General features: G+C 38.9%; 1 protein-coding gene across 4 annotated transcripts in view; it reads left to right on the top strand.

Annotated features, from left to right (window-relative positions):
- LOC130921704 (coiled-coil domain-containing protein 102A-like) overlaps nucleotides 1-22,781 on the top strand; it is an 88,655-nt gene that overhangs the window by 50,860 nt on the left and 15,014 nt on the right. For all 4 annotated transcript variants that reach the window (XM_057845920.1, XM_057845936.1, XM_057845927.1 and 1 more), the window contains 2 exons: nucleotides 7,800-8,009; nucleotides 9,307-9,477. In XM_057845920.1, coding sequence (XP_057701903.1) covers nucleotides 7,800-8,009; nucleotides 9,307-9,477 — 381 coding nt within the window. The remainder of the gene's footprint in view (nucleotides 1-7,799; nucleotides 8,010-9,306; nucleotides 9,478-22,781) is intronic.

Below are 22,781 nucleotides of genomic sequence, written 5' to 3'. Positions count from 1 at the left end.
ATGAAAACATTTGATGTTTTCACGTCAATAAAGCGTTATAAATAAGCGCTCCCGCAGGGGGAACATTTCACGCGGGGAAGCTATTTTTCGGCACACACCGGCCCGTTGTCGATCAAATTTCATTTTACAATCGTGACAACGGTGACGCTCAGCTGACCAAATGTCAGTTTATATTCGGGCCGGTGCCGATTTTGGGTACCCGACTCCTCATCGTGACATAAACTGGAGTATGATTGGAAATTTTGTGGTCTCAGGACGAGCTCTGACGCACGGGACGGGACTGGACGGGAAGATGACGGTTTGGGCATCAAATATGGATCTGGCAATTGGCTCGACCGAAGCTTTTCCAAATAATGGCTTTTGTGCAACTCATCCAATGAGTTTACAGCGTCTGAAAGCACCGGGGCTTCCATAATTTGCAAGTGAATCCACCTTTATAAACTACGATCATTGACAGTACGACACACAATGATGGACAATATGGCGGCACAATACAGCGATCACGTGATTGTGTGACGTTGGTGATTGGGGTCTATACAGTATATATAAAGTATATTTACTTTTCAGGCGTTTAAAAGTAACAAAATAATCCAGAAATATAATGGCATTGCCAAAAGATACAAAAATATATACATTTTATACGCCGCAATCCTCCCGGAAACAGCAGAAGAGGAAGTGTAACTAAGCCTGTCGCAATATGCAATAATTCCATTTATCGCACGATAAATAAAAATGAAGGCGGTAATTTTTCCGCTACGATTTATCGCCTCTCGTGCGGCAGACATGCTGTTAAAAGTTCGGATTCCTTGTTACCAACTGCGCAAAATGCATCTTTGTTCCAGGTCCAGCAAAAAATGGCGCCGGAGCCAATCGTTCCCATTATATCCTATTGTTCAACGTATACCGGCCGCGTCAGTGCTCTGGATTGACTGCGGACCATCTCCGGCGTGCCTGTGTTGTTGACGTGAGGGCGCTCCCGTCAGGGGTGACATTTCACGTGGGGCGGCTATTTTTCGAGAGACAGCGAGAACCAAAAGTGGTATTTGCCATGTGGCAAAAATGTTTTGCTATGTGGCTTTTTTTTTTGCCATGTGGCTTTTTTTTTTTGCCATTTGGCAAAATGTTTTTGCCATGTGGCATTTTTTATTTGCTATGTGGCAATTTTTTTTGCCATGTGGCAAAATGGATTTTGCCATGTGGTATTTATTCAGGGTACGTGGCAAAATGCATTTTGATTTGTGGGGGGGTATATGGCATTTTTGGGGCTATATGGCTGTTTTTCAGGCCATACAAATCCATGCCATTGACGGCTATGCACGTCCAAATTGTATTTTCATTTTAAATGGCAGAAAAACGTGTGGCTGTGTTTTTTGACCATACACTTTACATTAGAGCTTATCGACATTCAAATGGCACCCAAGTGAGGCTCTGCCATTGACGGCTATGCACGTCCAAATTGTATTTTCATTTTAAATGGCAGAAAAACATGTGTGGCTGTGTTTTTTGACCATACACATACACTTTACATTACAGCTTATCAACATTCAACTGTCACCCAAGTAAGGCTCTGCCATTGACGGCTATGTACGTCCAAATTGTATTTTCATTTTAAATGGCAGAAAAACATGTGTGGCTGTGTTTTTTGACCATACACATACACTTTACATTGCACCTTATCGACATTCAACTGTCACACAAGTAAGGCTCTGCCATTGACGGCTATGTACATCCAAATTGTATTTGCATTTTAAATGGCAGAAAAATGTGTGGCTGTGTTTTTTGACAATATACATACACTTTACATTCGAGCTTATCGATATTCAACTGGCACCCAAGTAAGGCTCTGCCATTAACGGCTATGTACCTCTGAATTGTATTTTCATTTTAAATGGCAGAAAAACATGTGTGGCTGTGTTTTTTGACCATACACATACACTTTACATTACAGCTTATCGACATTCAACTGTCACCCAAGTAAGGCTCTGCCATTGACGGCTATGTACGTCCAAATTGTATTTTCATTTTAAATGGCAGAAAAACATGTGTGGCTGTGTTTTTTGACCATACACATACACTTTACATTAGAGCTTATCGACATTCAACTGGCACCCAAGCAAGGCTCTGCCATTGACGGCTATGTACGTCCAAATTGTATTTTCATTTTAAATGGGAGAAAAACATGTGTGGCTGTGTTTTTTGACCATACACATACACTTTACATTACAGCTTATCGACATTCAACTGGCACCCAAGTAAGGCTCTGCCATTGGCGGCTATTCACGTCCAAATTTTATTTTCATTTTAAATGGCAGAAAAACATGTGTGGCTATGATTTTTGACCATACACTTGAAATTAGAGTGATTTGACATTCAACTGGGACCCAAATAAGGCTCTGCCATTGACGGCTATGCACGTTCAACTTTCCGGTTCAGCTTTGTTTCTGCACTGATGAATCTTGGGTATCTGGTCACTGCGCTCGCTGTTGGACCATTAGGTTATTTCAGGAGCCTCGCCAACAATGAAAGGAAAGTCTTAATTTAATCGCTGTTTTTGTTTGGTTTTGATTGTGTTGTATGTTGAAAAATTAAAGACGTTGTACATCTCGATTTTCTTTTATTCTCTTTTTACTGTGTGCTGTGTACATACATCTACTGATGCATCTGGACACATCTTCAGTGACCTTCCTGGTCACTTCCTGTTTCAGGTCTGTCATCATCATACACCCTCCTCTAGGTGACCTAGCCAGGCTTGATCAGACCCCAGCTTGTGTCCAGATGACGAGCTACAATGACATCATGGCTCTCCTTTCTTGAGCCACAGCCATCACGAGGCTCTCTCTGCCGTATCGGTCATACTGCAGATGGCTCTCTTCTTCCTCTCTCCCTCAATGCCTAAAATATTGAAGGCCTTGGGTAGTGAACGGACTGCGAAATCCCTACATCCGACTTCAACTGGGAGACACCTTGCTCTCCACCCAGCTTGCTGGCAGTCACTAACAAGTCCCATGTACTTGGAAAGTTTCCTCTCAAAGGCTCCCTCAAGTCGATCTTCCAATGGGACCGTAGTTCCAGCAACACCACTTGTTTGGTGGACACAGACACGAGGACAATGTCTGGCCCAGGGTGGTGACAGCGATGTGACTGGGGAACTTCATTAGTCGACCGAGGTCCACCAGTAGCTGCCAGTCTCTTGCCGAAGCCAGAATGCCAGCAGATGTTATTCTGGCAGGGGTTGCCTTCTCCCCAGCTTTGACAAAGGTGATGGTTGTCCTTGAGGGTTGGGCCTGCTTTGCCCACACCAATCCAGTGCTGATAGCTTCAGCAATGGCTTTAAGGACTTGGTCGTGCCTCCAATGGTACCTTTCATCTTCAAGCGCCTTGGTATAGCTGCTAATGATATGCTCCAGGCTTCCTCGCTTAAAACACAAGGGGCAAGCTGGTGTTTCGGCTAAGCCCCAAGTGTGCAGATTCGATGGGCTGGGTAGCACATCGTAATCTGCCTGAATGAGGAACCTAATGCGCTGAGGCTCAGCTCTCCATAGCTCTGCCCTTGTCACATTCCTCTCCACTGCATTCTCCCATCTTGTCCAGGCTCTCTGTTGTTTCATTGCCACAGCCAAGCAAGATCTTAACATCTCTTCAACTGCCCTAACCTCCTCCTGAACTAGGCGCTTCCTCTCTTTTCCCTTGATGTTCACTCGGGGAGATGGGAAGGCAGGAGATTCAGAGTCCCTTGTTTTTAGTCCAACAGGACAAAGAACTCCTTTTTATCAAGTGCGATTAGGCTGCTAAATTAGCAATTTCTCGGACCGAGAGGCAAAGCTGTTCATAGCATTTTTTAAAATTGTGGTCCTTGTTATTTTATATGTATGGTTTATCTGTTGTTGTGTATCTGTGTGCTCACCTGCTGTAAGATAAGTTTCCCCTCCTTAGGGGACAATAAACTTGAACTTGTGGCATAGCAGTCAATGGCAGAGCCTTACTTGGGTGCCAGTTGAATGTCTATAAGCTCTAGTGTAAAGTGTATGGTCAAAAAACACAGCCACACATGTTTTTCTGCCATTTAAAATGAAAATACAATTTGGACGTGCATAGCCGTCAATGGCATGGACTTGTATGCCCCGCAAGACAGCCACATACCCCCAAAAATGCCATATACCCCCCCACAAATCAAAATGCATTTTGCCACGTACCCTGAATAAATGTCACATGGCAAAATCCATTTTGCCACATGGCAAAAAAAAATGCCACATGGCAAAAATATTTTGCCACATGCCAAAAAAAAAAATTGCCACAGGGCAAAAACATTTTGCCAAATGGCAAAAACATTTTGCCAGATGGCAAAAAAAATGCCTCATGGCAAAATCCATTTTGCCACATGCCAAAAAAATGCCACATGGCGAAAACATTTTGCCACATGGGAAATTTTTTTTGCCACATGGCAAAAACCATTTTGGGTTTTCGGCCCTGCTGTATTTTTCAGCACAACACCGGATATTTGAGTGGCAAATTAAGTGCACTGTACTTCAAAATCATCACCAAAACAAGCCCTACTACTGTGGGACCATGGGACGTACGAGGAAGTGAGTAAACGTCTTGTTTTTTATTATGTCAAATACTGGCAAATACAGCGATTACAAAGTAAACACTACAGACTTTCTTTAAATAAAGGACTACTTACGTTTGATCATTGATAGGCATGTAAAAAGCTCTCCTCATGCACATTAGCTGCACGTTAGCTGCACAACAATTGCAGCCGCCCTCCTTTGGGGAACGAGCTGTAAATTGCTCTCCGCCGGGCGGTTTGCTGATCAGCGAAGACAATCGACAACCCAGTCGTCATGTCAAATGATCCGGGCTGGTTATGTGTGATTTTCCGCTTCGAAGACTTTGAAACATCACTCGGTTCGGCTTAGCATGTCGGCTAGTTGTCACGCCTCTTGGTTTGTTTACATTCTCCGTAGCCGGGGAAGGGAAATGACATAAGCCCAATTTAGGTGTCATAAAATATCGTTCGGTAGGTGTGACAGTAAAGGTGAAGTCGACAGTTTTGACCATTCTGGAGTAATTTTGCCATGTCGTCCTGAATAGGTGCATTTTTATTATTTCATATTCCATTTAGTACAAGACTGTTATTGGTCATGACCATGCCATTTATTTAGCAATTGGGGAAAAATACTTGGATAAAAAGAATATCCTGTAAAAATATTGAAGTAGAAGACAGAAACAATGACATTTTGCAGCTCTCTTGGTCGTGTTTTCCTCGTTGTGAATAATTCCCCCTCGACGGGCTGACTGGTCCTTCTCAAGCCATTTATTTAGCTATTGGGGAAAAATACTTGGATAAAAAGAATATCCTGTAAAAATATTGGAGTAGAGAGACTGAAACAGTGACATTTTGCGGCTCTCTTCGTCGCGTTTTCCTTGTTCTGAATAATTCCCCCTCAATGGGCTGAATAGTAAAACTGATGAGCGCATTCTCCTGCTGACGTCATCCACCTGTTGGGGACGCTAGAGCCCTATAATGGTAGGCGTGGCTAACCGGCAGATTAATAGAATAATTTGTCGTCTTCTGCGCTTTGCTAAATTGTTGTGTATATAGTCGAATCGTCTCAAAATATGATTCTAATTCACATAATAATGCTATTTAAGACTTTTTTTCTCCTGTCGTATGCTCTTTAACTGTACCGTTGCATTACTATAGAACACCATTGCAGAAGCTATGAGGGGAAAAGTTTTCATTTGCCTAAGTGCTTAAGTTATTAAATGCAATTGTATTTTTTTTCTTGAAAAACACATTTTATGTATTCTTTATTTCTGTGTGGTATTAATATTGATGTCTTTTACTTAAGAAGCATGATCTATTGTTTTTAGTTGTGATTTCTTATCGCGTTTAAATGTGTACTTAATCTATTAATATATACTGTATTCTCACTGTTATTGTAAATTGGTTTAAAAGAAAAATTGGGGGGGGGGGGGCGCAATAATATCGCATATCGCAAAAATTTATGAGGTAAATTATCGCACACTAAAATTTGTTCTCGCGATAGGCCTAAGTGTAACATGTTTGGAACTTTTGTTCAAATAAAAACAAAAACTAAATTTCTTTGGGTATCTGATCTGAACTCTGTATCGGCAGATTCTCACATTCAGCCTTTACACAAAGGGTGCTCTGTCCTTAACACCTAAATGCCATGAAATACAAACTGGAAAATACAAACTGGATTTAGAAGTTTGTCTCATATGTTTAATTAGATCTGAAACCTAATTGTCTTAATGGCCAAATGTGAACTAAGGTTGGCCAACCATGTTTTTGAATAATGTCAATGGCTAAACAATTATAAGCATATTTTCATTATTTTTTTAACGCAACCCTTCCAGATTGTTTGTTTAACCCATAGCAACGCCCCTGACAACGAAAATGCTTATCTTCGGAAATCTTCGGAAATTACTTCACACCGGGAAGTGCGAGAAAGTCCGCCATAGAAGAGTATTGTTTGTTGCTTTGCTTCTCGGTAAGATGCCACGGCGGTGTGTGGCGATGTTTTGTTCTCACTCAAACGAAAAGTTGTATGAGTGGCCAAAGGATAGCAGGGCACGTAAATGGACATCTTTCGTTTGCACAAAGCGAATGAATTTCACGCCATCATCGAGTAGTGTTCTCTGCTGAAAACACTTCGAAGATGCCTGCTTCCTTAACCGGTCTGCTTATGATCAAGGATTTGCCAAAAAGTAAGTGTGATTTTTGGATAGATGACTGATGACTTTGTCAAAGCAGAGCTGCCAACTGTTGTGGAATGTACAGTAGAAGCTGGCGACGTTAGCCGCAGTGAATCATGGGAAATGTAGTCTCGGGACAACACTGAAGTGGTGCTTTGTAATCTGTTCGCTTGTGTGAAAAAACTACATTTCCTCACGCCATTAGACGCCACTTCCTGCCGATAGCCCCAGGAAGTAGTAGTAGCGGGAAGTACGAGGCGAGGCGGAGATGAGCAACAAGCAAAACTTCGCGGTCGAATGTGGCGGCAGTCCGGTATTATTTTGTTTTCTTATTGTTGCCACAATAAAGTGGAGAAAGCCATCAACGACTCCCCCCCACCCCCCAACGTTTTTATATTATTATTTTATATGCACGAGCGCTGCCGGATCTGCCAAAATGAACATGCAGTCTGATTATTATTTTTTTTAAACAATGTCATCAGATAGACAAAAACATAAAATTATGTGCAAATGCCTGCATCTTCAAATCATGAAAATAATAACAGCCTATATTTTACCAATCTTGTAATCTCGATGGGTCTTGTCTCCATTCGATGTCAGGTAGTCTGGGCACATTGTTTGCATCCTGATTAGCGTCTGGCTAATACATGTACGATCCAACATAAAATTCCAACCTCCTCCTCCTCTTCCTCCAACTCTTCAAAAACTTGGGTCTCCTCATTTGCGCTTGATCTATCACTTATATCGCTGTTTGAAGCATTGTTTGAAGGGCTTTGTAGGGCGGCCGTATGGAGCGCTCCCATCGCTGTTCTCGGTGTGACGTATCACGGGTTCGTCCCCTTTCAGGCTCGAACTTTGGAAACGCGATTATTTTGTCAAATATACAACATATAAATTATTTTTTCATGCTTTATTTGTTGGACAATGTTTAATTACTTTAATTGTGACCCTATTTGGCATGTTATGAAATTACTTCACAGTACAGCTTGAAATGTAAAACAAAATAATAGACCTTTTCTTTCAAATATTTTAGGAGGAGACGTTGTTTTATTAATGAATGAAATTTGTTCTGCTGTCAGATGGAGAGGTTGCAGGTAGAAAATGCAGCAGAATGGGGTCGCCGAGAGCGTTTGGAGACAGAGAAACTGGCACTGGAGAGGGACAACAAGAAGCTGAAGGCTCAGACTGAAGATCTAGAAGAACAGATTGCAAAGAAATGTCGCCAGGCTGCATCAGCAATCAGCACTGACTTGAAGGCCATCCAGACTGAGTTGTTTGAGAAAAACAAGGTAAAAATCAAGTCCAATTTATTTATAGTCTTAAATCGTCAGGGGAAAAAAGAGCCCAAAGAGCCTTAGAGACAGATAAATATCAGCAAACCGTATACATTAATATATTAAAAGTCCTATGAAATGCTAGAGCAAGTGATTTTAAATACTATACTATACTATTCTTGAGATCTTGAGATCATTGTTGAAAGTGAAAGGAAGCGTTTAATAATGAAATTAGATCCTATTTTGTCCTAACTGTGTGCGAGGCCTATGTGGTTTCTGTGGCTTCCTCTTTTCTTTACCAAGAAGTGATCCAAAAATTACCATTTTTTGTGTTAATAGTACTGGTGCACGATAATTATTTGTCCGATAATTATCAGTCCGATAATAGGAATTATGACGTCATCCCGATAAATCCAATAACATTATTAATAGGATCGATAATATGTACTGTGCTGGCTTTACAGTGTACAGTACACACTAGTATGGGAAATCAGTTGACCATTTGCGGGGCATTGTGCCACCTGCTGGTCAGAATAATTCACTGCATCTATTTTTTGTTACAGTAGTTTTGTTCATTCACTTACACATTGCAGTGTCTAGTAGTAGCACTGACAATCGTGAGTGCTTTCTGTTAGTTTCCGCCTCGGAAATATATGTAAGTGTTTTATGTTTACTATAACATATGGATGTGCAATATATGTTTACTTCTGTGGTGAAGGGTCATATGTACAGAACTTCATAAGTTTTTGTGTTATAGAAGCCAGCCAATACTTTAGTAGCTCAAGCTAGTGTGCTATGCTATACATATAATAGTTGTGTATATAAGTGTATTGTGCAGTTTGTTGTAAATTGAGTATTGAATATGTATTTTTATGTTGTACTATCACAATATTAAGACGAGTGTCTTCCCATAAAAGCAAGAAAAGACCAAGCCTTGTGGTTAATGGAAGCGCATTCATTCTTAGCTGGCTGTCGGGCAGTGCAGAAGTGAAAAGCACTGTTTTGTTCATGTCATGATGAAAAATCTATTCAGATCAAAGGCAATTCTATGTTGAATCCACCAGTTTTTTTTTTTTTTTTTTTTTAAACCTCTAGGTGTTCAAAAACTCAGGTTATACATTTTTTTAAAAAATATATCGTTATCGGTATCGGCTTTGAGGAACAGGGAGTTAGTGATATCGGTATCGATTTCAAAAAATGGATATCGTGCATCCCTAGTTAATAGATTGTGTATTTGCTCAGAGTGGAGAATATCTGAAAGCCTTTAGTGTTTGCGTTATTTCGTAAGCCATCCATTTTGGTCTGTTTTTAGGAGTTGGCTGACCTTCGCCACATTCATGCTAAGCTGAAGAAGCAGTTCCAGGAGAAGATAGCAGAGCTAACCCATGCAAACCGGAGAGTGGAAAGCCATGAGGCTGAGGTCAAAAAACTGCGACTTCGAGTGGAAGAGCTAAAGAAAGAATTAGGACAGGCTGAAGATGAGGTAAGAACTAAAGATTCATTATTTTTTGTTGGATTATAGATATGCAGAACAGTGACGGTCATAATCGGATGAACTACCTTGCATGACAAATCACGAACTCGTACAGTCAGGAAAATAAGAATTTCAGCATCCTCCGATTTTGCAAGTTTTCCCTCTTAGAAATGATTGGTGGGTTTCAAATTTTCATGGTAGTTGCTTGTCCACTGTGAGAGACAATCTAAAAAAAAATCCAGAAATAACAGTGTATTTTTTTTTTTTTAAACAACTTATTTGTATTATACTGCTGCAAATAAGTATTTGAACACCTGTCTATTAATAGTGCCAAGTGCAAAAGCTAGCTGAGGGCTACGTAGTTGACACGCTGCGCCGTCAGAACCAGGTAAGTAAAACAATGCATTACGTCTGTCTTCTGCTGTCCCAGCGACCCGATCCCGGATTAAGCAGTAGATGATGGATGGATGGAATAGTATGAGAATAAATCGTATTATTACGTCGGGCTAAGGTCGATATCGCATGTAAATAGAAGTTGATGCAAAATGACAGACTCGCTGGCGTTAATAAACAGCCGCCATCGTAAAACAGTAGACGCCTCCGTTAAAATCATCAGTATTAAAAGGATTTTTGTTTGGAATCTGTTGTGTTGCTTATTTAAAAAGAAGCAGCCGTATGAAGCATTCGATTACTTTTTCAATGAACTCGTAGCAGTGAAAACATAGCATCATATCACAAAGCATCCTAGCCAGATGCTCTCATCTCTTCTCCTCCGCATTATACGTACACACTACTACAGCGGCACTCACTGGCCTAACTGATATTGTCAAAACATTAACATTGCATGTGTCTGTAAACACAACAGAATCTGTTTTACAAATCAGGAAACCCTATTATTTTGCCTCATCTACATCAAATCATAATCAATAGAAGAATTTGTACTATTGCTTCATTGAAGCTCCCAGCTAAGGTAAAAGAATATAAGTAAATGTTTTCTCCTTTGTGAAAGTGCACTCCTGTGGAAAGAAACCATCACATTTGAGTTCAAAGAAATTTAAGTTAAAAATAACCCTGTGAGAAGTTGATACAATTCATGAATTTCATATTAATTGTATTGATAATAAATAATAATAATAATACATTTTAAATTCATATAATTAAAAAAAAAAAAATCGAAGACATTAATATAAACCAGGGTTTCCCAAATCTGGACCTCGATGCCATCTATCCTGTCGTGTTTTCCACGTCTCTTTCCCCTAACACACCTGAATCAAACGATTATGTCATCAGCAACCTCTGCAGAAGCCTGATAATGATCCTGATTATTTGATTCAGGTGTGTTGGAAGAGGGAGAAATGGAAAACACGACAGGAAAAGTGGCTCCGAGGTCCGGATTTAGTGAACCCTGATATAAACCAAAAAGAAATTTAAACTATAGATTTTTTTACCCTGCCTTTTATTTATTTATTTTTTACCCTGCCTCTTACAAGATTCAGAATCAAGAATCGTTCGGTACCGGAATCGAAACACGGAACCAGGAAGGAGGACAGCATGCTATGACGTCGTGACCCTCGCGAGCGTCCAGAGATGGTTATTTGGTTATTATCGATTTAATTAATAGTGTTATTGTAGGAAAGCCCCATTGCATGTTTGTGCTTTAATTGTTACTACGCTGGCCCTTTAAGAAAAGCGACGCGCGCACGAGTCACTTTCTCTCCTCCCTTCATTGGCGCGCACGAGTTACTGTCTCTCCTCCCTTCACTGCTGGTGTACACGGGTCACTTTTTCCTCCTTTCACTGCCTGCAGTTCGTTCCTCAAGCTGCCGTCCTGTTTCGTGACAATCCAAGTGTTGTGTGTGAATGAGAGAGCTGGGTATATTGCAGAAGTGTGCCTTGGCAGTGCATAAACAAGTTTGGCAGATGAGTTACCTGCTTAGGGTCCCTTGTATTCGTTAGCCGCCACGAGCTAATGGCTAGCCACCGTGTTCTAACCGTTAGCTGCTAGCGCTAATCGCTAATGCTAATCGTTGGCCGATTTTGCTACATTGTGGAGGCTGAATTTTGTTTGTAGCAAATTCACTTATCTAAATTGTTAGTTATTTTCCTGCTTAATGTGTATGCTCATTATTGTGAATGATTAGCATTGTATGCATTATGTAAGCAGTGTATTACATTTATATTATATTTAATGTTGTTCCTGTTAATTTAGATATGTTTATAATACAGTATATGTTTATAGGTTATATACATATTATATTACCGACATATTATATGGTTAACTTGTATTCACAGAAACCACAATACAACAAAATAAATCTCATACTCCTTTCATCATCATTAAAGGAAACAAATAAATCCTGAACGTCCCCTGTTGATTCTCTGATCGATGTCACAACTCCATAGCGTCGCTGGCTTTATACCACACACCAACAGAGGGATCCCCAGTCAAATTAACCCTCTTTTTCAGCTATTATTATTTGTTATTGTTATTATTATTATTATTATTGTAGTACAGTATAATATATTATTATTTTATTTACTTTTGTTCCGTGAAGAATCCAAAAAAGGTTATTTGATTGTGGCTTTCTGAAAAACAATACATTTTTACATTTAGGCACTCCTGCAATCGTCACACTTTTTCTGTATCAAACTGACCCCGGCCCCTCATCAGAGAAGGGAAAAGTTATGTGGCCCCCACAGGAAAAAGTTTGGGGACCCCTGGCCTAGAGGAAAGGGTCCGCGTCCAATAATCGCCAAGTTCGATCTCTACCAGCAGAAAGTACTGTTGAAACCCAAAGGAAGAGAATTAAAAGGAACAAGATTCGGTATAAATGATAATTTTCCGCCTGAAATCAACAAAAGACTGAAAATCCTCTACCCAATTCTAAAGCGGTCCAGAGCAGATGGCAAACGTACGACAATAACAGTCGACAAGCTCTACATCGACGGTCACCTATATCGAGACCAAGTGTTCACCCCATGGCTATTCTGACCGATAAGTAATCCCTAAATATTTCTAGTACGCAAATAATGCTGAGTGAAGCTGTTCTGATTTAAGTAAGACATTTGTATAGTTTGGGGATGTGTAATACTTCGTTTGCTATTCGTAAACACTTCCAGTGCACATATAATGCTGTATTAAGTTGTTTTGGTTTGAGCAAGGCACATATTTAGATTAGGATTGCATGATAATCACTTTGTCTGTACGTCCTAAACACTTCCAATATGTGCATAATGCCGTATTAAGTCGATCTGATTTAAGCAATGCACACGTACAGATCAGGGTTGCATGATAATCACTCAGTCTATGAGTCACGCATGTCTCACATTACACTTTCCTGTACTGGCGCTCATATCTTTTCTTCTTTTTCTGGGTTATCTTTTTCACCTCCCTTTCCGCACCGCAATTTTCACACACACACTAAGAACAAACTTTAAAACATTGATGTTCAGTGTTGATGCTACCCATGTATTTAATCCTTCCAACAACGTCTTAATGTCATGTGAATTATACCAAGCAGTTTACAAAAAATTGCATTCAGTTGTATTAAAATTTGATTTGCTTCATACTTGTATGGCTTGTAATGAATGTGAATGGTTGATGACATTCAGGACCGAATACTATAACACACATCTTGAGATCATTACTTTCCTTAAGATACTTATAAATATCCGCATATGACATATATAAATTTTATTTCATTTAATGTGAATGGCTTCCGATCGCAGGCAAAGAGAACTACAATTATGGAATACATTACAAAATTACAGGCAGACCTCTTCTTCATGCAAGAATCACATCTAGCCAAATCCAAAGAGAAATATCTTAGTAACTCAGATTTTAACTTGATCTATTCAGCCAGCTATAACAGTTGACAAAGAGGAGTATCAATACTAATACATGAAAGAATCTCATTCACATTAAATAATGCAATTGCATATCCTGAAGGTATATTCATTATAGTACAAGCTACCATAAGTAATAAATTGTTCACATTAGTGAACATATATGCCCCAAACAACGAGGATACACAGTTCTTCCACAATATCTTTGGTAAATTGAGTGACATGTCAGTGAACTCAACAATTATTATAGGAGGGGACTTTAACACAACACATGATCCAAGTATAGATAGCTCTAATTTGAAACTCAATAAACAGTCACAAACTGCAAGAACTCTTAGGAAATATACGGTCAATTTCAGCTTAAGTGATGTTTGGATAGCAAAGCATTTAACAAAAAGGGAATATACCTTTCAATCCCTAGCCCATGGTTCGTGCTCAAGAATCGATTTTTTTCTAGTGAAAAACTCCGCTGTTAACAATATTTCGCCAAGAATACATCAAATAATCATCAGTGATCATGCACCAATCTCTTTAGCCCTTAAAATTGACTCCCGCACGATACCCCACGCAACCTGGCGCTGTAATGATTCCTTATTAGATGACCCAGCATTTGATACATTCGTTAAGAAAGAATGGAAAGACTTTATGGAACTTAATGATTCCCCAAACATTTCACCATCATTGCTTTGGAAAACAGGGAAATGCGTAATTCGAGGCAAGATCATCTCATATTCACCATATTAAAAAAAAAAAAAATCCCACAGACACTACCACAAAAGAACTTTTCAGCGCCAAAGAACGGCTCAATAGCACTGTGTCTAAAAAAACTCAGTTTCTGTTACAACAACTATGATATACCAACTGTGAGTATAATAACAAATCCTGGAAATATTTAGAAAACCAACTTGAACGTAACAAGGAAAAAACATTAATTACAACAATACAAGATTCAGCCGGCATAATAACAAAATCACCAGAAAAAATTAACGAAACTTTCTATAGCTACTACAAAAACTTGTACTCGGTGACAAATAATCATAACGAGAAGATATTGACTTATTTGTTAGTAATCTTGACATCCCCCAAATAACTTGAGAAAGCCAACAATTGGTAGATACCCCACTTACCCTCACTGAATTATGGAATGCCTTAAAGGACATGCCAACAGGTCGCACACCGGGGCCTGACGGGTTCTCGTCATCATATCTTAAACACTTTTGGAATATGCTGGCACCACTTTTCTATAGAATGGTTCAAGAAATCAGTGCCAAGGGTCAAATTAGAGACAATATGAACACTGCAGTAATCAAACTACTGCCAAAAGCGGGGAAAGACCTAACCCAACCAGCAAACTATAGACCAATATCCTTAATTAATACAGATATTAAAATTCTTGCAAATGTTTTAGCTACTAGATTAGAACAAACTCTTCCCACTATAATTCATAATGACCAAACCGGCTTTAATAAAGGACGTAACTCTACAAACAATATAAGACGGCTGTTAAATCTCATTAATAGAGTACAGAATTATTAAGAGAAAGCAATTATCCTCTCTTTGGATGCAGAAAAAGCATTTGACGTAGTCAATTGGATTTTTCTCTTCAAAATTCTGAAAAAATTTGACCTTGGTGAGCCATTTATCCGTTGGATAAAAACATTCTACAACGCCCCAAAAGCCACTGTCAACACAAACGGGGTCATTTCACAAAGTTTCTGTCTTCAAAGGGGAACTCGACAAGGCTGTCCACTCTCACCCCTATTATTCGCTCTATTTATTGAACCATTAGCAATTGCAATAAGACAAAATTCTGATATCAAAGGGATCCACTCGCAAACATCAGAACACAAAATTAACTTATACGCAGACGATATACTATAATATCTAGAAAAACCAGAATCCTCCCTTCATGAGATTTTTTAACTTAAAAATGTTCACAAATATCAGATTATGCTATAAATTGGTCAAAATCAATTATAATGCCCTTATCAACAAACTCATGGAATCCTGCAGATCAAAATCTAAATTCTAATATTCCAATAGAGAATATAAAGTATCTTGGAATCAACATTTCACCATAACTTACAGAATTACCTTGGCTAAATCATACACCTCTCTTAGCAAAAATATTTGAAGATTTGACACACTGGAATAATCTACCTATCTCACTTTTGGGCCGGATAGCGAGAGTCAAAATGAAAATATTACCACAAAAAAATTATTTGTTCTCAATGATCCCCTTTAAACCCACTCAAAAATGGTTTCAAGACCTAGACTCAGCCGTCACAAAATTCTATTTTAAAAACAAGAAAAACAGAATTAGCCTTGCCAAATTTCAAAGAAATAAACCAGAGAGGCGTTTAGAGGCTCCCAATTTCCAACACTATTATATAGCAAATCAAATACAATATCTTATTAGGTGGTTACATCTTAACACTGATCAACAATCATGGCTAGAATTAGAGCAAACAGACTGCAACTGAATACAATTGGCAAACCTCCCCTTTATTAGTTCTCATATTAAGCACCATAGCTGCTTCGAAAACCCCATGATAGCATGTACCTTGAAAGCCTGGTGGAGAGGTATGGAAATTTTGCAATCACAACTAGCCCCGTGTAAATTTTTACAAATCTGGCACAAGTCAGACTTTGGAGTTAATAAATTTCCTATTTATTTCAGCACATGGGATGATACAGGAATAAACCAGTTACAGCATTTGTTTAAAGATAATACAGTGCCTTGCAAAAGTATTCGGCCCCCTTGAACCTTGCGACCTTTCGCCACATTTCAGGCTTCAAACATAAAGATATAAAATTTTAATTTTTTGTCAAGAATCAACAACAAGTGGGACACAATCGTGAAGTGGAACAAAATTTATTGGATAATTTAAACTTTTTTAACAAATAAAAAACTGAAAAGTGGGGCGTGCAATATTATTCGGCCCCCTTGCGTTAATACTTTGTAGCGCCACCTTTTGCTCCAATTACAGCTGCAAGTCGCTAGGGGTATGTTTCTATCAGTTTTGCACATCGAGAGACTGACATTCGTGCCCATTCTTCCTTGCAAAACAGCTCGAGCTCAGTGAGGTTGGATGGAGAGTGTTTGTGAACAGCAGTCTTCAGCTCTTTCCACAGATTCTCGATTGGATTCAGGTCTGGACTTTGACTTGGCCATTCTAACACCTGGATACGTTTATTTTTGAACCATTCCATTGTAGATTTGGCTTTATGTTTTGGATCATTGTCCTGTTGGAAGATAAATCTCCGTCCCAGTCTCAGGTCTTGCGCAGATACCAACAGGTTTTCTTCCAGAATGTTCCTGTATTTGGCTGTATCCATCTTCCCGTCAATTTTAACCATCTACCCTGTCCCTGCTGAAGAAAAGCAGGCCCAAACCATGATGCTGCCACCACCATGTTTGACAGTGGAGATGGTGTGTTAAGGGTGATGAGCTGTGTTGCTTTTACGCCAAACATATCGTTTTGCATTGTGGCCAAAAAGTTCAATTTTGGTTTCATCTGACCAGAGCACCTTCTTCCACATGTTTGGTGTGTCTCCCAGGTGGCTTGTGGCAAACTTTAAACGAGACTTTTTATGGATATCTCTGAGAAATGGCTTTCTTCTTGCCACTCTTCCATAAAGGCCAGATTTGTGCAGTGTACGACTGATTGTTGTCTTATGGACAGACTCTCCCACCTCAGCTGTAGATGTCTGCAGTTCATCCAGAGTGATCATGGGCCTCTTGGCTGCATCTCTGATCAGTTTTCTCCTTGTTTGAGAAGAAAGTTTGGAAGGACGACCGGGTCTTGGAAGATTTGCAGTGGTCTGATGCTCCTTCCATTTCAATATGATGGCTTGCACAGTGCTCCTAGAGATGTTTAAAGCTTGGGAAATCTTTTTGTATCCAAATCCGGCTTTAAACTTCTCCACAACAGTATCTCGGACCTGCCTGGTGTGTTCCTTGGTTTTCGTAATGCTCTCTGCACTTTAAACAGAACCCTGAGACTATCACAGAGCAGGTGCATTTATACGGAGACTTGATTACACACAGGTGGATTCTATTTATCATCATCGGTCATTTAGGACACTGTACATTCATATCATATGAAAAAATACTACAAGATTTCCAGATCAAAGCGGTGGTGGTGCGTCCCCTCTTGCCATCCCTAAAGGCCGGTTGAAGGGTGCGCGGGTGGCCACCCTGGATCCCGGGGGAGCGATGGCTCCTTTGCTGGGCTGCAGGAGGAGGAATGGGCTGCGTGGAGCTGGTCAATGACCTGAAAGGTTTCCAAGGTTACTGTTGGTAATACACTAAGATGTCATGGTTTAAAATCATGCATGTTCCCCTGCTTAAACCAGCTCATGTCCTGGCTTGTTTTAAGTTTGCCAATGACCATTTGGATGATCCACAAGAGTCATGGGAGAAAGTCATGTGGTCATATGAGATCAAAATGGAACTTTTTTTGGTCTTAATTCCACTCATAGTATTTAGAGGAAGAAGAATGATGAGTACCATCCCAAAAACACCAACCCTTCTGTGAAGCATGGGAGTGGCAGCATCATGGTTTGGGGGTGTTTTTTGCACATAGGACTAGACGAGTGTATTGTATTAAGGAGAGGATGTCCAGGGCCATGTATTGTGAGATTTTGGGGAATAACCTCCTTCCCTCAGATAGAGCATTGAAAATGGGTTGTGTCTTCCAACATGACAATGGCCTGAAGCAGACAGTAAAAATTACCAAGAAGTGGCTTCGTAAAAAGCACATCATGGTTCTAGAGGGGCCTAGCCAGTCTCCAGACTAAAAGCCAATAGAAAATCTTTGGAGGAAGCTCAAACTCTGTGTTTCTTGATCTGGAGAAGATCTGTGTGGAGCAGTGGTGCAAAATCCTTGCTGCAGTCTGTGCAAACCTGTTGACCTTTGACCTCTGTAATTGTAATTAAAGGCTACTGTACCAATTATTAACATTTTTTTCCCCAGGTGTTAAAATACTTATTTGCAGTAGTATAATACAAATAAATTGTTAAAAAATCATAAACTATGATTTCTGGATATTTTTTAATAGATTTTCTCTCACAGTGGACAAGCACCTACCATGAAAATTTCAAACCTGCCCATCAATTCTAAGTGGGAGAACTTGCAAAATCGCAGGGTGTTCAAATACTTTTTTTTCCTCACTGTAATACCTTTGGTCTTGATATTATGTTCATTTGTTTGCTCATTTTCAATTTGCTGGTATTTCCATCTTAATGTAAATGGCCTCTCATTTCTCCTTTTAACATATTTAGAATATGCACATTTTGTTCCCAAAAGTGCTAATTCTCTTGGATGTGCAGATAAACAGCTGAGTATTGAATTGTGTAGTTAGTCTATTTATTAAGCCCATTTGTCTAAATGTCAAATTAATCATCCGATCATGTAAATAATGGTTAGTTTTTTCAGCCCTAGTGGATACATAGATGGACAGAATACGTTTGATTATTTCAAGGGATGTACCTGCCTTGACATTGGATGACATTAGAAAGGACACGATGGACACAGTGGAGTAAGGGACATTGCAAAAACTGGTGGCAATAATTAAAAAAGGAAGCAACCACAAAAAAGATATTTAGATGAGTTATCACGTTATGAGAGCACACAGGATTTTGTTGCTCAAAGGATAACTAAAACAAGCAATGGATTTTGCACACGTGACACATCAAGGAATTGTAAGAACCAATCAATGGCGTACCGCACGCATGCTATTTTTAGACCGTGACGTCGCATCGTAAGGCGGAAGTAAAGCCGAAGTGGGACATTATAGACCAGCCCTCGCATAGAAACAATGTAATTTGTGCCAATTTTCTCCAGTAATCTTTCAAAAACGAACATGACGATCACGCATTGCTTTTTTGGAACTTGTAGAAACGACTCTAGACATTACGAGACATGAAGGATGTTTTCTTCATACGTTTCCGGAAACCAAAAACTCGGGAGGAAAAAATGTGAAGAGCGAATCAACTTGCGCAGACTTTAACACCAGCTCGGTGAATCCATTCACATTTCTTATGCAGTAAACATTTTGTTGGGTTGTCATGGTCTTTCAGAGGACCAAGAGGTAAGCCATTTTTATATTTTGACTTATTTTTTTAGCGTAACATTGTGCCGTACTGCTTCTGTCTGACAATGAATGACCTGAAAAGAATTACAATGGTATCTGACTGCCACTGTTACCGTTTAGATATATATCTAAATATATGTGTGTGTGTATGTACACATATATATATATATATATATATATATATATATATATATATATGTATATATATATATATATATATATATATATAAACAAACAACTTTAGTAAGGGAGAAGTGTAAATAAATTATAGAATTAAGATTTTTTATCAATGAAAAAATTAAAAGTGTTCGTTGGCTGTCACTGAGTAGCATTTGCGATCGCTACACAAACCTAACTAAATTACCCCCAAGAACAGTAAGAGACGTAGGACAACCAGAGGATATATAAGAAAGACAGGGCTGATGGTAAAGGATAGCTTGTTGAAACAGGAGAATGTCATTGTCAGTCGCGTCGATAAAAAAGCTAAGGCTATGCTTACGTCGGCTCGTTTTTTTCGTCTTTTTCAGCCTTCGACACTCAAGCCGTCTCTTTAACTGAACATTTTTATGTTCTTCCACATCTTTGCCAGTGAATTTGGCACCAGGCACATCATTTTTGGAGAGAATTGGTAGGTTTACCTCTGTAAACATCTCCTTCGTACACGATTTCCATTCATTTCCTATTAGGAACAACCGTTGGTTTGTCCCTACTTAGCAACAGTAGCTAATGTCATGAATATTAATGAACGGAAGTGACGTGTTGCTTGCAGTACGCCATTCCTGAGGAGTACATTTTACTGGCCAAACATGGACATTGGTATTGAAAGGAAAATTAGAAACGGCAATGCCTAGATTCTAAATGACCCACGACATGCATTTTGGTTGCCACCAAGACCATGGATAAAGTCTGTAGTGGACATTATTGGATCAATTGAGAATTAGTACATACAGACTGTTACCGACTACTAGTTTTGTCTTGTATGTCATCTAAAGCTGTTTGAAAGTTTTCTTAAAACAAGTGGAATTAAACACATCAAGGCATCTCCATATTACCGAAAGGGTAACGCCAAAATTGAATGTTATCATCTTTACCGGGAAAAAGACTTTCCGAACTGCCAGATGTGAAGGAAAGACCTAGAAGGACAAATTACCAAAAAATCATGATGGCATATACATAGAAGCATTGAGCATCAGGAGAAACACCTGCTTATCTGATGTTTGGAAAGAACATAAGAACAAAGTTCCGACTCTGGAAAAAGAGGAAAAAGGTATAAGAAAACATCAAGACTACAAACATAGAATCAAAGAAGAAAAAGAATGAGATAAATGAGCAATGCGTCCCCATTTTAGCTTGGCATCAATGAAAAGGACACATTTTAGGTGGTGATACATTGTCTCATAAATTATTGCCTATATACGATATTATTGTCCTTTTTTTTAACTAGTTCATTTTTTAACTAGTTCAGCCTCTAACGTAGTGACAATACATCCAAATAAATCACCCATTCAAATGCCATAAATTGTTATTCCCAAATAAAAGCTGAAAGAAATTGAAAATTATAATGAATATTTAGAATAAAAAAACACACAATGCATAATTTTCCATTTGAAAGCTAGCTAAGTGTTTGTAGAATATGAAATAGGTGTGAAACCCCAGGCCATGTTTGTTTTCTGCCAGATAGAGCCCATCAAAAGTGTTGTTTTGATCCAAACAAACTTTCATCTTGTCCTGCAAAGTGCGCGCGTTAGCAAATTTGAAGTAAAATTATTCATTCTCAATCAGATTTTTCCAAACTGGGTGTCAATTTAAAGATTAGTGTTGAATTGGAAGTATGGTGACAGTAACTCCAGACATCTTTATGGCGTGCTTTTATCTTTGAAATGTTCACTGGAAGTACGTTCTCTAAGCTGCTAACTTTAAAAAAAAAAAAAAAAGTGCACTTACCTTCTATTTTTTCTCATGCATGTGGTGTGAGTTGATTTTTTTTTTTTTTTTTTTTTTTTTTTTTTTTTTTTTTTTTTGCATCGTTTGTAAATGCTGTAAACCAGCAAGATTTCATGTCGGAAGTGTTACCTTATAACTGCAAGTTTGCGTTTTGGCGAAGAATGCCAATGTTTTATAGCAGGCTGAAGTGGTTAGTAGTACATTGTCTTTTTTCTATTAGCCTCAATATAGCAATGCTAATATTTTACGATGTTTAATATAGGTGTGTTTTCTCATTGTGTATCTCTGAACTTTAGTTCAATGGTGTGTAGAGCTGAAACGAATATTCGAGCAACTCGAGTAACTCGAGTTTAAAAACTGATCAGAGTAATTTTATTTGCCTCGGGGATTCGTTTAATTTTGCCAGCTAAAAGCATCACGTTTTGCCCGGACTACTTTTAATGCGGGACAACGCGCTGACGTCATGTGTGTAGAGGAAGAAGCAATACAGCAGACAGCTGCTACAAACTATGCCAATGTTGCTAAAAACTATGCCCGCATGATACTACAGTGGTAGCAGGTAGCGTCTGAGGCGTATCATAGATATCACATTTATTTCGAACTAGATGCGAAATGACAGACATGGCGGCGTTAGTAAACAGCCGCCATCTTAAAGCAGTAGACTTCTCAGTGCTAATAAATAGACAAGATTAACATTGCTGTCCCTTGCTCACGTAACGTTAGCCTTGCAGAGGGCTAGTTTTCTATTAATTATAACTACTGTCGATGCGTGGCTAACGTGTCTTACTTATTTAATCTGTGAAAACATAGCGCTGTAGAGTGATGAGGGTGTAAAATAAAAACATGATAAAGCTAACTGTCAATTTTAGCTCAGTAGTCTTTGCTTAATAAAACACCAAGTAGCACTGGTCCCCAATGTGCTCCAATACAGCAGGTATCATACATTTATTTTGAACAATGCAAAAACTCAAAATCCTATCAGGACTTTAGACTAACTTAAAAATAGCTTGACACAAATGGAAATTGAATTGAAACACGTGGGGAAAACACCCAACTTTTAATTTATGTGTGTCATCAAGCGTATTGACATTTTTAGGTAAGAAATAAGATTTTTTTTCTTGTAAAATCGAGAGGTTTTTTGAATAAAAGCAGTGAATTACTTTTTTTTTCTGGTCACATCTGAGATGCAATTGGTGGCTGTTTTCAACAATGTACATCGAAAATAAAGACATTGATTGGCTGAAAATACTTCAATATTTGATGAAATGTCGAGTTTTCTCATGTATATTTATGATTCCGCTTTACCTAAAAAAATGTTTTTTCCGATTAATCGATAGCATGTTCAATTGAATACTCGATTACTAAAATATTCGATAGCTGCAACCCTAGTGTTGATGAGCAATAAACATCTGTTAAAGGAACTG

This window comes from Corythoichthys intestinalis, chromosome 1 (genome assembly GCF_030265065.1).
Source record: "Corythoichthys intestinalis isolate RoL2023-P3 chromosome 1, ASM3026506v1, whole genome shotgun sequence".
Lineage (NCBI taxonomy): Eukaryota > Metazoa > Chordata > Actinopteri > Syngnathiformes > Syngnathidae > Corythoichthys > Corythoichthys intestinalis.
Note: the sequence above shows the minus strand (reverse complement) of the source record. Positions and strands in the feature narration are given on the sequence as shown.